The following is a 13,125-nucleotide window of genomic DNA, read 5'->3' as shown; positions in this document are numbered from 1 at the left end:
ATAATCAAAGCTGAGATAAAAACTGATGTACCAGATTTGCAGCTCTGCCTCAGATGCCATTTAGAAATGTGCCAAATCATGATTACTCGTCATGGGCTGACGTCAGTCCTGGTGGAGCCGCAAGAGGCCGGGGCTGAGTGCTGTGGGGGAAGCAGGGGCGGGTGCTGGGGTGTCCGTGGGCAGCACTGGAGGCACCCAAAACCCTCCCTGTAGCATAGCAGCCGTGTAAATAAACCCAACCACAAATGGTAAAGAATGGCCCAGCTCAGTTTCAGATACCAGCTGCTTTTAGAAGTATCAGCCTGGTTAGAGCTGCTCTGTCCTCAGATCTGCTCGAATTAGGAGCAAAGAGACACTCTGAAAATCAGCTTGGACACTTCAAATCCAATATTTTCTTCACTTTCTCATCCTTCATGGTCTCCACTTGCTGTGGATAGTGAGACACAGAAGAATCATATTGACATCATGCCATTAGCAACCCCATTAGCAGAGGCTGCAAGTGTCTCAAATTCAGCACCTTCTGTTTCCAGATGCTTCTAAAGTTAACTGGTTTGGAACAGAAATTTCCCAAGTTGCATATCAAAAGCTCTTAGGAAGAGTCAGATGAGGCAGCTCAGCATGCATCTTGTCCTGCCCTTGTTGAAAGGAATGTGATTTTCAGTGAGCAGCTTGTTTCTCGAGGGATCTGTCACCAGAGATGTGGTGTACGGGAGTGAGGAACAGGAATTGGGCAGGAGTTGAGGTGACAGGCGGTGAGGAACATTTCCCTCTGAGGCGGGTGCCAGGCTCAGCACTCCTGCTGACAGCACAGTGGTGCATCCACATCTGCTGGCATTTGTGTGTGTTGATTTCCCTTCTGAATTCCTTGTCTAAGGACAAAACAACAGATTCCACTGAAGCAGACTGTCCCAAAAATCTGTTGCAAGGACCTAAAGAGAACTGCAAGAGAGCTGGAGAGGGACTTTTCACAAAAGGGCATGCAATGACAGGACAGGGGGTGATGGCTTCAAATGGACAGAGGGAAGGGTTAGATTGAATATTAGGAAGGAATTCTTCCCTGTGAGGAGAGCAGGCCCTGGCACAGGTTGCCTAGGGAAGCTGTGGCTGCCCCATCCCTGGAAGTGTCCAAGGTCAGGTTGGACGAGGCTTGGAGCAGCCTGAGATAGTGGAAGGTGTCCCTGCCCATGGCAGGGGAGTTGGAAATGGATGATCTTTAAGGTCCCTTCCAACCCAGACCACTCAGTGATTCTCTTTTATTGAGTGCCATTCAAGCACACAGAAGTGAAACACTGGTAAAATTAGGCTTTTCCTCACAATTCTTAATTTACCCTTCCTGTGAAAAGCGCACCATGACACTGTCAATCACATGGCCCTGTGCTGTTTCTGGGTTTGTTTGGTTTCCCCTCCCTTGAAGGGTTCTGATTCATTCAGCAAATTAAGTGGTGTGTGTCATGTAGTACATGAGGCTGTAGCTCTCACTTATAATAATGACAGTAATAACTGCAGATAGTAACTACGTAATTGGGGACTGGTGAGAGGTTACCAGGAACTGTGCTCTAGGTGTAGTCTGTGTTGTGCTGTAGCTGAACTTGGGTAGGAATTGATTCAAACTGAGAGTCTAAAGCAGATTTGTTTGGTTTGGTTTGTTTTTTGGTTTTTTTTTTTTTTTTTTTGGGGGAGGTTGTTTGTTTTTTGAGGTTGACACCATGAGCTTTGATTTTTGTATTTCTTCTCTGTGTCTGGAATGGGGAGCCTGTGGTGGTGGTGGAGACTCTTGGAGGATCAGTTTCATGGTGTCAAAGCAGCACCAGCTGGATCGTTCCAGACATTTTAGATGTGTTTGGAGCTGCTGGTCCACAACAGAGCCAGATACCACCAGGTAGAGTGTGGCTCCATCCCATTGGAGTCGTCCATAGCCGTGAGATTCTTTGGAATGCAATGTGCAGCCTTCAGTGGGGGCTAATTCAAGCTGAGAGGCAGCTGTCCATCCTCAGCTATCCTGAGGGCTGTTCATGTACAGCCACAGTGTGGAGTTGGAAGCTTGAGTGGCTTAGGGTGAAACCTGCTGCCCTCGGTGAAGGTGTGAAATTATGGAGCTGCTCCTGGTCACCTGCAGAGGGGAACAGAGGAGAGGCTGAATGGCCAAGTAGTTCTGTGAATAGAACTACAGCCAGATCCTCAGAAAGGGGAATTCTCCTGACTTGCTAGCCCAGCTCTTTCCAGAGAAGTGTGACTGTACCAGGTAATCAGTCACCCACAGAACTGCTTTGAATTCTGCAGCATGAAGGGCAGCAGGGTTGAGTACAACCACGTCAGTGGGGGAAGTATTTGAGATTGCTCTACAATAGTTAGGGAGTGGGTGGTACAGCAGTGCTGGTGTCTTGTGTTTGGAGAGAAGCTGTAGGATTGTGGAATATCAGACCCTGCTGCTGAATTTCCTATATGGAATGACTTGCTTTGTGTGGATTTCAGGGTGTCACAATCCTCCAGCTGTTGCCTTCCCTTCATATATCTGAACTCCCAGCACCTCCTATCTAACAGTGACAAAGCTACAGTAATTCTAGGTCATTAAATCTGCCTGTTTGCTTCCAGGAGCTCCCAACACCGCAGAATTGAGAATTTGTCGTGTGAACAAGAACTGTGGAAGTGTCAAAGGAGGAGATGAAATATTTCTGTTGTGTGACAAAGTTCAGAAAGGTAACCTGGATTAGGTTTTTTTCTCTCCCTTTTTCCCAAATGGACACATTCCATGACCATTGTCCTGCCGGGGGGCTGAAACCCTTCACCACATACCTCAGAGTGGTTTGGTTTTGGAGCTGGGTAGAACAGCCTCCAGGTTCATGGGATCTCAGCACCCCTTGTGCCTTTAAAGTTGAGTCATTTACTTTGCATCTGAATCCTGAGTCAGGCTCCTCACTTTGCTCCTCCCCCCTTTTTTTCTGCTCCAAGTTCTCAGTTTTCCAGCTTGACAAGCATCTTCTGTTTCTCATGGCCTAGATGACATAGAAGTCAGGTTTGTCCTGGACAACTGGGAGGCCAAGGGTTCCTTCTCCCAAGCCGATGTTCACCGCCAGGTCGCCATCGTGTTCAGGACACCACCATTCCTCAGGGACATCTCCGAGCCTGTCACGGTGAAGATGCAGCTGCGGAGGCCCTCGGACCAGGAAGTCAGTGAACCCATGGATTTCAGATACCTGCCAGATGAAAAGGGTATGGCTTCAACAAGATGAGCTTCTGAACAGCCATGGTCAATGCAGGATTCGTGGTGGTGGCTTAATTAATAAGAAATCCACAGCACTGCTTTGGCAAAGTAGAGGTTTGGGTTTTGAAAGTTACAGCAGTCAGTTTATTCCCTCTTTCAGTGAAAATGCCGGAATTACTGTTGGGTAACACTGGCATGGTTTGTTAGTGCTGCCATGCCTGCAATGTTTTCCTTTAAATAATTCCTACTACAACTTGGTGCCACTAGGGAGTTCCTTTAGGCCTTCATTAAAGAGAAATGCAACCTTCCACTCCTTTCTCTGTAGATCCATATGGCAACAAAGCAAAAAGGCAAAGATCAACATTGGCTTGGCAGAAGCTCATGCAGGACTGTGGTAAGGAAAATATTTGTCTTTTTCTTCTTATTTGAGTGAACTTATATTTAGATGGAGCTGTTTCCTCTAAATGCTGCACACTCATGTTGTGTTCCATCACAGGATCAAACACAATGGAGAGGCCCAAAGTAGCCCCATTTCCTGTTGTCACTCCTGAAGGGAAGGCAATTAAGAAAGGTAGGTTTTTGCCTGCAGTCTGACGGTGATTTAAACAGGTAGGGCCCTCCTCTTTGCTTGAAATTCTAATCTCTTGAGGGTTTCTTCCTAGAAGATAGTGATGCTTCTGACTGTACAAACTTAAAGCTATCAGTTCTTTGTGTCACCCTCATTATGGGCCATAGAGGGGTGAGGTAGGCAGCTCTTTTGCTGCTACCCAGAACTCTGGGGTCCATCCTGGACAGCAGTGAAGCCAGTAGACGGTGGAAATACCTGGAAATCTTGCTGTCTTTCCTTTTTACCATCTGTAATTTGAACAAACCCCTAAAAGGTGGCATTCTCTCCGTAGAACCAAACATGTTTCCATCCACGCTGATGATGCCACCAGGGTTAGGAGCCCTGTCCAACACGAGCCAGCTGTACCCCAGCTGCTCGCAGCCAGCGGTGGGGCCAGGCAAGCAGGACTTGCTGTCCCAGCTCTGGCTGCTCGGCTCCCACCCACACAACAGCTTCTCCACGGAGCCCCAAGGCAGCAGCTCCCTCCCGGCCTTCCACGACAGCGCCCTGGCCTGGCCCGACGAGAAGGATTCGGGCTTCTTCCGGACCTACGGCAGCACCAACGGGCTGGGAGCCATGATGGTGCCGGCCCCCGAGCTGCAGAGCATCCCCAGCGGCGGCACCTCCAGCACCGGCATGGTGGGCATGGACACGGACGACATGAGCTGCGGCAGCATCAGCCTGGAGAAGTTCAGCGCCATGCTGGGCACAGGCAGCCACCGGCAGCAGCAGCTGCAGCTGCCCCAGTCCGGGGCCAACGTGGGCAGTGGAGCCACTGCTTTCCCCTCGCAGCCCAGCCTGGCCGACCCCAGCTACGGCTTCATGGACACGGAGGTGCTGAGCGAGCCCAGACTGTCCAGCAGCCACCAGGGCGGCCTGGCAGACGGCCAGTTCTACGACACCGACAGTGTCCACACCGATGAGCTCTATCAGTCCTTCCCCTTCGATAACATTTTACAGAGCTATAACCCGTGAGCCAGTGCTGGCTACGTAGAGCTCTCCGGGTGCTGCTGCGTGGAGAGGAGTAATTTACCCTTCTGGAGTCCCTGCTTTCTCTTTCAGAATGTTGCTGTGCAAGTTTCACAATATAACTTAAAGGTTATTTATTGCAGTCCACAGTGGTGCCCATAAAGAGGGAGGTGGGAATAGGGTTTGGTGTTTCTGTACCTTAAAAGTGCCTTGTTAGATGTATTTTTGCGCTGTTGGAAGTGGGAACTGTTAACACTTAAAGCTTCCTTACCTTTGGGGACTGTAAAAGCTGGCATCTTCAGAAGGGTTAAAATTTCAAATACTTCACAGGGTTGAAGTTGTTTTAAAATAGCCATTTTTGCTGTAGAAATTAAATTTAAATTTTGATAGGACAGAAATTAGGAAAAAAACCCTGCATGTGAGCACTCTAATTCAGTCTCATCTAATGAATGACACCTGAGTTCTGCTCAACTTACTTGAAAGGTTTAGGTTTTTAACCGCCTTTCTATAAATATTCTTCTCCTAAAATGAGAACACATATTGATTTTCCACGCTGTCACCACACTCTATTTGCTTTGAAGGCAAATTTACTCATAATTTTTTTTTAATGACTATGTCATTGTTAGATATATTTAAAAAGACCGGAAGGTTTGAGTTTTTAAATAGTCCACCTCTGTTGTAAAGGAAATCACTGCACAAGAGAAGGAACAGAAAGTGAGGACTTGTCTGCACTTCGTCCAGAGTGCACTATTTTACAAGCCATGCCCTGTTGCTTTAGGAATGAAGCTCTTACTGCTCTGCAAGTTGTGTGTGTGTATGTAGCTGCCATGTGAGTGAGATTTGGAAAGGCAGGAATCTCTGGAGCCGAAGTATCCACTTACTCTTTCCTCAGGTATCCTGGCAGTTTCCTGCTATGCAAGTGACTGCTTCAAAGAAGGCTCAGATCCTGCCTCCCCAGCACCACCCCCTCCCAGGAGGGCAAAGCCAGAGGCTGCCTTGGTGCAGCCTCACTTCTATTAACAACTTTTAAAGGCATTTCAGTCTGTACTAATTAAAACCATTCCTCTATCCTCTGTATCAGGAACCAGAGCTTCTTCCCTCCCACTTTGCTCTTAGTCTTCACTCTTAGCCTGAGCAGGACCTGTTCCTGACAGCTCTAGCTGGAGGTAACTGGCTGGGTAAGATACTCTGGCCTTGGCTACTTTATTATACTGTTATTTTTTAAGAGACAACACAGAGAAATGTCTGAGTATTTCTTAAGGGACACAGCTGCTCTTTAGGGCAGGTAAGGGTCTCCATTGTTACCTTTTGGCAACGTAAAACTGCACAATGAGAGCAGCAACAAAAAAAGCAATGACATGCCCAAAACCCAACCCCCAAATAAAAAAAGCCACTTGAGATGTGGAGTTGTACACAAGGAAGGGTGCTCCAGAACCCCTCTGTGGCTTACAGAAAAGTAGGGATGCCTCCCCTGCAGGAATCCATTGCATTGGGAGCACTGTGGTGCTGCTGCTGGAATTCCATTTGTCAAGTGAACTTTGGAAACTGCTTCCCCTAACTCCAGGTACACAACAAACTGAATTGACTCTCCCTGTTTTAAAGCAGTTTTTCCTCACTTCTGCACCTCTCCTCCACACTCCTAAGCAATAGAAAGATGAAAGAAATACACAGAAAGTTTGAATCATGTTGTTTATTCAGGTTTTTTTTTTTTTAAGTTCTCAGTTTTAAGTATATTAAATGTAAACATTTTACTCACTTCATAGAAGGCTCTTTGTAATACAATTTGTTTTTACTGTATAATTAAATATTTTCAAAGTTCTGTTTTCCTTTGTAAACGAGTTGGTTTGGTAATTAAAAAAAACTGGTTATACCAAGTGCTCAGCTTCTGCAACCTCCTCGGCTTCGTGACATCCCTCACCATGGGAAAGGCAGGGAAAAGGGACAAGGTAGGTTCTTGGTTGCTTATTCTGGGTTTTTTTGGGGGTATTTTCTGCTGCCTGTTGCTGGTGGCCACTATAAAACCTCAGGCATGTGAGGGCTGATCTGCCTCAGCAAGTTTTGTGGCAGAGCTGTTGGGTTTTTAGGCAGAGGGGACAAGGGCACAGATGCTTTTGGCTGAGCTGATGCAAAACCAAAATGCAGGGGGGAGGCATTAGAGGTGTCCAGCTGGGGAAATATAAGATGAAATCTGGTTCTCACAAAACACCCAGTTTGAGCACTCACAAAAATACTCCTAAAACTCAGCTGAAGGCCCAAGTACAAGATGAATATTATTGATGCAATATTCAGTACATGATGGTTGTGAAACTGGACTGGAAACAAAGTTCAGATCCCCAGATTACATTTCTCAGTTTCATTTTTGCCCATGATTGGTGCCCAGGAACTGCCTCAAGAGCTCAGGGATATTTACATATCAGCTTCCACCCCTCCATTCGGATACTTCAGATTTGCCATAAAAATGAACAGCCTGGGAATTTTGGGAGGAGCTCTCTGCCTTGCCCAGAGAAGAGCTCAGACCCAGCACACTGAGGGTCATCTTTATGGCCTTCTTTATCCTGGATTCTGCCTGGGATCCCCATGTGCAGCAGGAGCTGCAGAGGGAGGAGCCTTGTGTGTCCTTGGCACTACTGCAGCAGGCCTTTCCCTCTCCCCCTTCTGGCTCCATTTCCCCTTGGAACAGCTCTTCCCATGCCTGTCGTGTCCAGAGAGCACAATCTTGTTTAGATTTTTTCTTTCCCTCGTAGATTATGGAATTTATAAATCTATTTTAGCTCACTGCGAGTTTTAAGAAATCAGACAGATATGAAATTCTCTTTTGTTTTCTGAATTCAGTTTCTTTAGTTTTCCATCATTAATGACATTTCCTTCCTAGCTGCAGATTATTATCTGAGAACTACTCATGGAATCTGTTGCTCATAAGAGCTTTAATATTAAAACCAAAAATAGTATTTCTGTCTGAATCAAATTTTTGTGTTAGAAAAACAGTAGCTTCTGAATTACTTACGTTACAGACACAAGTTCTGACAGCTCAGCACAGGCAGAGCCTTAAAGGAGCTCCTTAAAAATGTATTTATTAACACTTTTAGAGTCTCTAGCTCAAGCTCTTGTAGAGCTGTTCTAGCATCACTGAATTCAAGGGAAGACATCCCAGTCATCCTCCGTCCCCAGAGAGTGGCTTGTCTTGGCAAATGTTACCCTCTTTATCCCCAAAATGTTAACAAAGAACTCTGAAATTCCAAACCTTAATTTCTTGTTGATAGTTTAACTCTCTTCTGTACTTCAGGGAAGCACCTCCCTAATGGATTAACATGATACTGGTATAAAAAATTACTTCCTAAAGATATTGGTGATGCTTAGTAGGAAACATTTAAAATAACCAAAGAAAACCTCAGATCTTCCCTATTCCAGGCAAGTTCCTAGGCTGTGTTCAACTCGTCCAGGCATCCATTCAAGGTGAGGTACAAGAAAAAAAACGTATTATGCTGATAAATCACAGCTTTTTATCTCTCTCTCTCTCTCTCTCTCTCTCTCTCTCTCTCTTGATACCAGCACCCTGTAGTACCTTCTATTTCTCTGCACGTTGACATTCTTGGTATTCCTGTTTTTCTTTAGATTCCCGTCATGCCCGCTGCCAGGAGTTCCCAGTCTTTTTGTATATTGTGACACACCAGGGAATTCCTACTCCTCAAAAGGGCTGATGAGGCCTCAACTCTTGTTTCTAGGAAGCATCCCCAATGTTTTTAAATGAGAAAAACTTGGTTTCAAGTGCAAAGTTTTCCTCTGAAAACTTTTTTTTCCCCTTTGAAAAGCACTCTGAGAGACAAATCTGCTCATCTCTACTGACCAAAAAGCAGTCAGTGTCTCAGGGAAACTTGCTGGAGGCACTGTCCTGGTGGCTGCAGTTTCCCTGGCTTTTGGGATTTCAAGCATGAACTGCTCAGAAAAAGCTGGGAGTGGGTTTCAGCATTCACACAAGGAAAGCTGTAGTATCCAATAGAAAAAGAGTTTAAAATAAAATCTGGCTTGATGAAGGGTTATATACACTGGCTCCCCAAAATCTTTTTATGTACAGAAGAAATAAAAGTAAGGCTAGAGACTGAACCAACACTACCTGAGTGTTTAAAGTGGAGCTCAATGGTATCCTTTGGCAGATCAACATGATGCCAGTGTTCCAGGGACACCCTTGGCACCCAGGCTGTAACAGATCCTGCACAGTGTCTGGTCACCAGCTGCTGCCAAGGAGCTGCTGCTTCCTCATCCCAGCTCCAGAAGTTAATCAGCCAGGGTTGGAGGCCAGTCAACATCAACAGACTAGAAAAGCAGAGGGAGGAAAAAGGCAGTAGAATTGGTATTTTACAGATACCAAAAGAATCACAACTCCTTTTGCTGACACCTGGCAGCATCACTCTCTGTTGGGCTGCATTTACAAAGGAGAGTAGCAGTAGGAAATGCATCCTGTGGTAAGGAATGTTGATCCACTTAGAGCAATTCCATGGAAAGCATCTCAGCAGGGCAACTCCCTTAATAATTTCCAGGAAAGACAAACAGCAACCAACTTACTTCTACATCCAGCTCCAGAATGTCAGCAGTTCTGTTCAGAAGGGACCCAATGTTGGGCTTTGTTCTCCCGAAGTCTCCATGCACAAACTCTTTAATGTAGCTGGAAAACACTGGCTAAGGAGAGGTGGATTCCACACCAAAGGAATCAAAAGGGGTGGGAAAAAAATGCTTTTTCTACTCCGACATAATTTCTTAGTTAATATCCTGTTAAGCCCATACCTATCTTTAGGAGAGCACCTAATTCCTGGTTTCTGACTCTGGTGCCAAAAACTGCACCTTTATTTTGTTTCATTCCAAAGTGAGTAGTGAAAAAACTGTAACTTGTAAGTAGCAGTGATCTCCAGTCTGCACTGAAGTGCATTAAATATTGTGGAAAAGGTCATTTTTGGAGGCAAAAAGTTTTCAGTTAAATTAGAAAAAGTCGAAGTGTATTTTAACCAGCACATTTTTATATCTGTCACAAATGAAAACGCCAATGTGAAATTGTGACCTAAAAGCAAATACTGTGCAGCGACACCACTGCAGGAGAGCAGGGGTTTCAAAACACCGCAGCCACCTGAGCAGGGAACTTCCCATTATCCCAATCACTCCCTCCAGGAGGCTGCTTGGCCCCTGGCTCGTGTCAGGGCAGCCAAGGATACGTTCCTGCCTGAGTCTTGAGGTGCAGGCGGAAGTGATGCTCGTCAATGTACTCAGATTTCATGGTGTGGATGAGCCGGCAGCGCACGGCCAGGGGCCGCCGGTGCAGCACCCGCAGAGGGGTCTTCTGGTCCAGCTTTAACTCCTGGTACAAGAAGGGACCAAAAACATGAGGAAGGAAATGTGCAAAGGCTGCATGGATTGTAGGAACTGTGTGTGTTGTTAACCAGTCCCATCTCTTTTATCTTGTGGAGTATCTTGACAGTGGAGTAATCTCAAGGCAAGACCGATTTTTTCCAAGTTCATCAAAGGAAAAAGGACAGCCCTCTCAGAGGCCAGAGGAGGCCTCACAAGAACACAAACTAATGGAATCACAAATACAGAGGAATAACCTTGAAATCTCCATAGCCCCTTGCTGGAACGACTCCAGGATTTAGCAGCTCTCTCAGAGCCTCAGGGCAGTCAGAAAAAAAAAAAAATCCCACCCACAAAATGCTTTGTCTAAACTACAGCCAACCCCCTAGAAATAAAAGTGAGGGGGAAAACCTTAAATGAGATTAGATCTCAGAACAGTCTTTTCAAAAGTTCATTCTCAACTCCCTTTCCCAAAGGAGAGGCAGCAGTGTGAAAGGCAACTTCTCACGAGCAAGGGAAGCTAAAGGAAGAACTTCCCAATAGTTGTCTGCCTGAGTTGTAATGGCTTTGAGAATGAACTCATGGGCAAGTCCTGTAGGAAATGGTGCAGCACACCAAAAACTGAACCCATTTCTCCATCAGGAGAAAGTTCTCGTTCCTGCACATGCTGAGCCTTCCTGAGGCCTCTTTGCACTCTGACATAGATATTTCCACCTCCAAAGTGTTGCAGCTGTGGGAGAATGGCTTTAGAGCAGAACAAAAGAGCTTTTCTGCCCCTTTCACTTACACAGGACACTATCTAAGGTAACAAAATGGTGCAGGTGCCAGATTTCCTCCTCTCCCAGGATTTGTTCTCCTGGAAGGTGAATATTACACAAGGATTTGTTGTCTCTGTTAACAGCCAATCCCCCTGTCCTGCTGGAGTGACTGGTGAAGGAAGGAAGGGTGGTATGGAAGTCCCTATAGCAAGAGAAACCCTGTTTAAAAAAAAAACAAAACCAAAACAAAAACCAAACACAGAGCAAGAGACAGGCCCATGGATGACCTGTATTTAACTCTTTCCTAGCGCACCAGGACAGGTACTATTTAAATGAGTAACAAGATCTCCTGCTACCTTGATATCATCTAGAAACGCGATGTCTTCTCTCTGTATTGCTTTGTCTGTCCATATCAAGGCACTGTAGGTCTTTGTCTTCTCCTCCTCACCTTCTTTCATACGACCAATTGCCTCTCTAAACAAAAGAAATTAATTACTCACTTAACAGAAGCATAATTATACAAGGCTGTGAGCAAGAACACTTCCCAACTCCCCGAGTGCCACTTTGAAATCCCTCGCCAGCAACGATAAACACTGACCTGGTGACAAGCTGTAAATCTCGAACCTGTATTTTGTCTGAAGAGTCATTAATTGCCTGTGATATTTCAAAAAAACAATCAGTTAGCAGAGCTGCTGGGTTGGAGAGGCAGCACGTGCTTCACAGGTCCCGTAATTTACCTGCTGCAGCCTCTTCATCTCCTCCGCAGTGAAATGGATCCTGTGAGGATTCACCAGCTCCATTGCAAAGGGCCTTCCTGGCAACAGGCACAGGCGCAAAACACAAAAACATGTTGTTCTAAATTAATGCTGTATTTGCACAGCAAGGCTGGAAGGTGTGAAGACTGTCTGCTGTTACACAAACAGGGAGAGGACTGGCGGGCTGAGGGATGGAGCATCAGATGCAAGGGAAGAAACAAGGGACTGTTTTTTGGCTACTAAACCCCAGTATCAGCAATAAGTGCAAATTATGACTTCCCAGAAGACATCTTGTACAAGTCTGTGCTAATTAAAAAATAAAATAAGAAAAAAAACTAATTAGCTTATTTTCTGTCACCTACAGCAATGCCCAGGTGCATGGCAATGTTAAATCCCACTCCCTCAGCTCAACATCTGTTGCCAGAGTTGTAACTCTGTGCTCAGGGCCAGGACAATCCCCAGCACGAGCCATGCCAAGAATCACACTACAGATCACACAGCTACTGAAACATAGAATTGTTCATTTTTACTTTTTCTTTCCCTCCTCCCTTGGCTACAGCAGCTTCAGTGTGTTGGAAAGCAGCTGACCTTTAGAAGGGACTCAAGTTCAAAAAGAAAACAAGGCTCCCCCACTCCGCAGTGAGGGAATTAGAAGGATCCAGCAGAAAACAAGAGAGGAATCAGTCTGACATAAATGGCTTAAAAGTAGGGAGTGAATAAAATAAAATATTTTTAACTAACTATGCCTTCCCATGCAGCCAAGGCCACTGAAAAAGGGCTTCTGTTTCAAGCTGGTTTTATGAAGCTGTTGGTCTTTGGGAATAAATACCTAAATTTCACTAAAATGCTTCTGAGATAAAATTCCAAAGCATGCCTGGTCACACACTTGGCATTCAGCAGGATCTGTTAGAGGAGCTCCACACATCCATTTCATCTCTTGTGTTTCACAAGGGGACTTCCAAGCCTTACCATTGCCTAGTGTCCTTACATCCACATCTTCTCTTCCAGAGGAACTGAAATTAAAGCCTATAACAGATTTGAACAAGGCAGGTGAGCTTTTATTTTACATTTATAATTCTCTCTACAGCTTTTAAAAGGTGAAATATTTTCTTTCTAAACTTGTTTGCAAAATCTACTTCCAATCTACTTTATAAACTGGAGCCTGCATTTTACAAAGTGTGGGAATTCCTATTTATTCCCAAGTGTCTTGAAGAGCTCTCCCAGTTCTTTGGCCTGAATGCGACTGCTACAATCAGACTAACCTATCCACTTGGAGGAAGAGGGGCGAAGTAGCAGGGTTTTCCCCAAACTAACATTTAATTAAGCCCAAGTTTTTCCTTGGGCTTTCTATGTCTCTATATTCACATCTGTTAGATGACAAATGATGGGCAGTAATTATTTCATCTGGACAATCCCTCAATAAGCATTTAGCTTGTGGAACTTTATGCACTGAGGAAAAGAAATGAATCGAGGTAAGAAACATGAGAGGGTCAAAAGCCA

General features: G+C 45.3%; 2 protein-coding genes across 8 annotated transcripts in view; one reads left to right on the top strand and one right to left on the bottom strand.

The window, feature by feature from the left end:
- Window positions 1–6,601, top strand: part of REL (REL proto-oncogene, NF-kB subunit) — a 39,593-nt gene extending 32,992 nt beyond the window's left edge. For both annotated transcript variants that reach the window (XM_053972471.1, XM_053972472.1), the window contains exons 6-10: window positions 2,593–2,697; window positions 2,998–3,210; window positions 3,528–3,596; window positions 3,699–3,773; window positions 4,102–6,601. In XM_053972471.1, the coding sequence (XP_053828446.1) occupies window positions 2,593–2,697; window positions 2,998–3,210; window positions 3,528–3,596; window positions 3,699–3,773; window positions 4,102–4,784 (1,145 nt within the window). In that variant the 3' untranslated portion in view covers window positions 4,785–6,601. The remainder of the gene's footprint in view (window positions 1–2,592; window positions 2,698–2,997; window positions 3,211–3,527; window positions 3,597–3,698; window positions 3,774–4,101) is intronic.
- A 45-nt stretch (window positions 6,602–6,646) lies between these two features.
- PUS10 (pseudouridine synthase 10) overlaps window positions 6,647–13,125 on the bottom strand; it is a 33,616-nt gene continuing 27,137 nt past the window's right edge. For all 6 annotated transcript variants that reach the window (XM_053972473.1, XM_053972475.1, XM_053972474.1 and 3 more), the window contains 7 exons: window positions 12,595–12,651; window positions 11,608–11,684; window positions 11,469–11,524; window positions 11,227–11,344; window positions 9,980–10,122; window positions 9,339–9,438; window positions 6,647–9,089 (listed from right to left, as the gene is read on the bottom strand). In XM_053972473.1, the coding sequence (XP_053828448.1) occupies window positions 9,051–9,089; window positions 9,339–9,438; window positions 9,980–10,122; window positions 11,227–11,344; window positions 11,469–11,524; window positions 11,608–11,684; window positions 12,595–12,651 (590 nt within the window). In that variant the 3' untranslated portion in view covers window positions 6,647–9,050. The remainder of the gene's footprint in view (window positions 9,090–9,338; window positions 9,439–9,979; window positions 10,123–11,226; window positions 11,345–11,468; window positions 11,525–11,607; window positions 11,685–12,594; window positions 12,652–13,125) is intronic.

This window comes from Vidua macroura, chromosome 3 (genome assembly GCF_024509145.1).
Source record: "Vidua macroura isolate BioBank_ID:100142 chromosome 3, ASM2450914v1, whole genome shotgun sequence".
Classification (NCBI taxonomy): domain Eukaryota; kingdom Metazoa; phylum Chordata; class Aves; order Passeriformes; family Viduidae; genus Vidua; species Vidua macroura.
The sequence above is the reverse complement of the archived record's forward strand: the minus strand, read 5'-3'. Positions and strand labels throughout refer to the sequence as shown.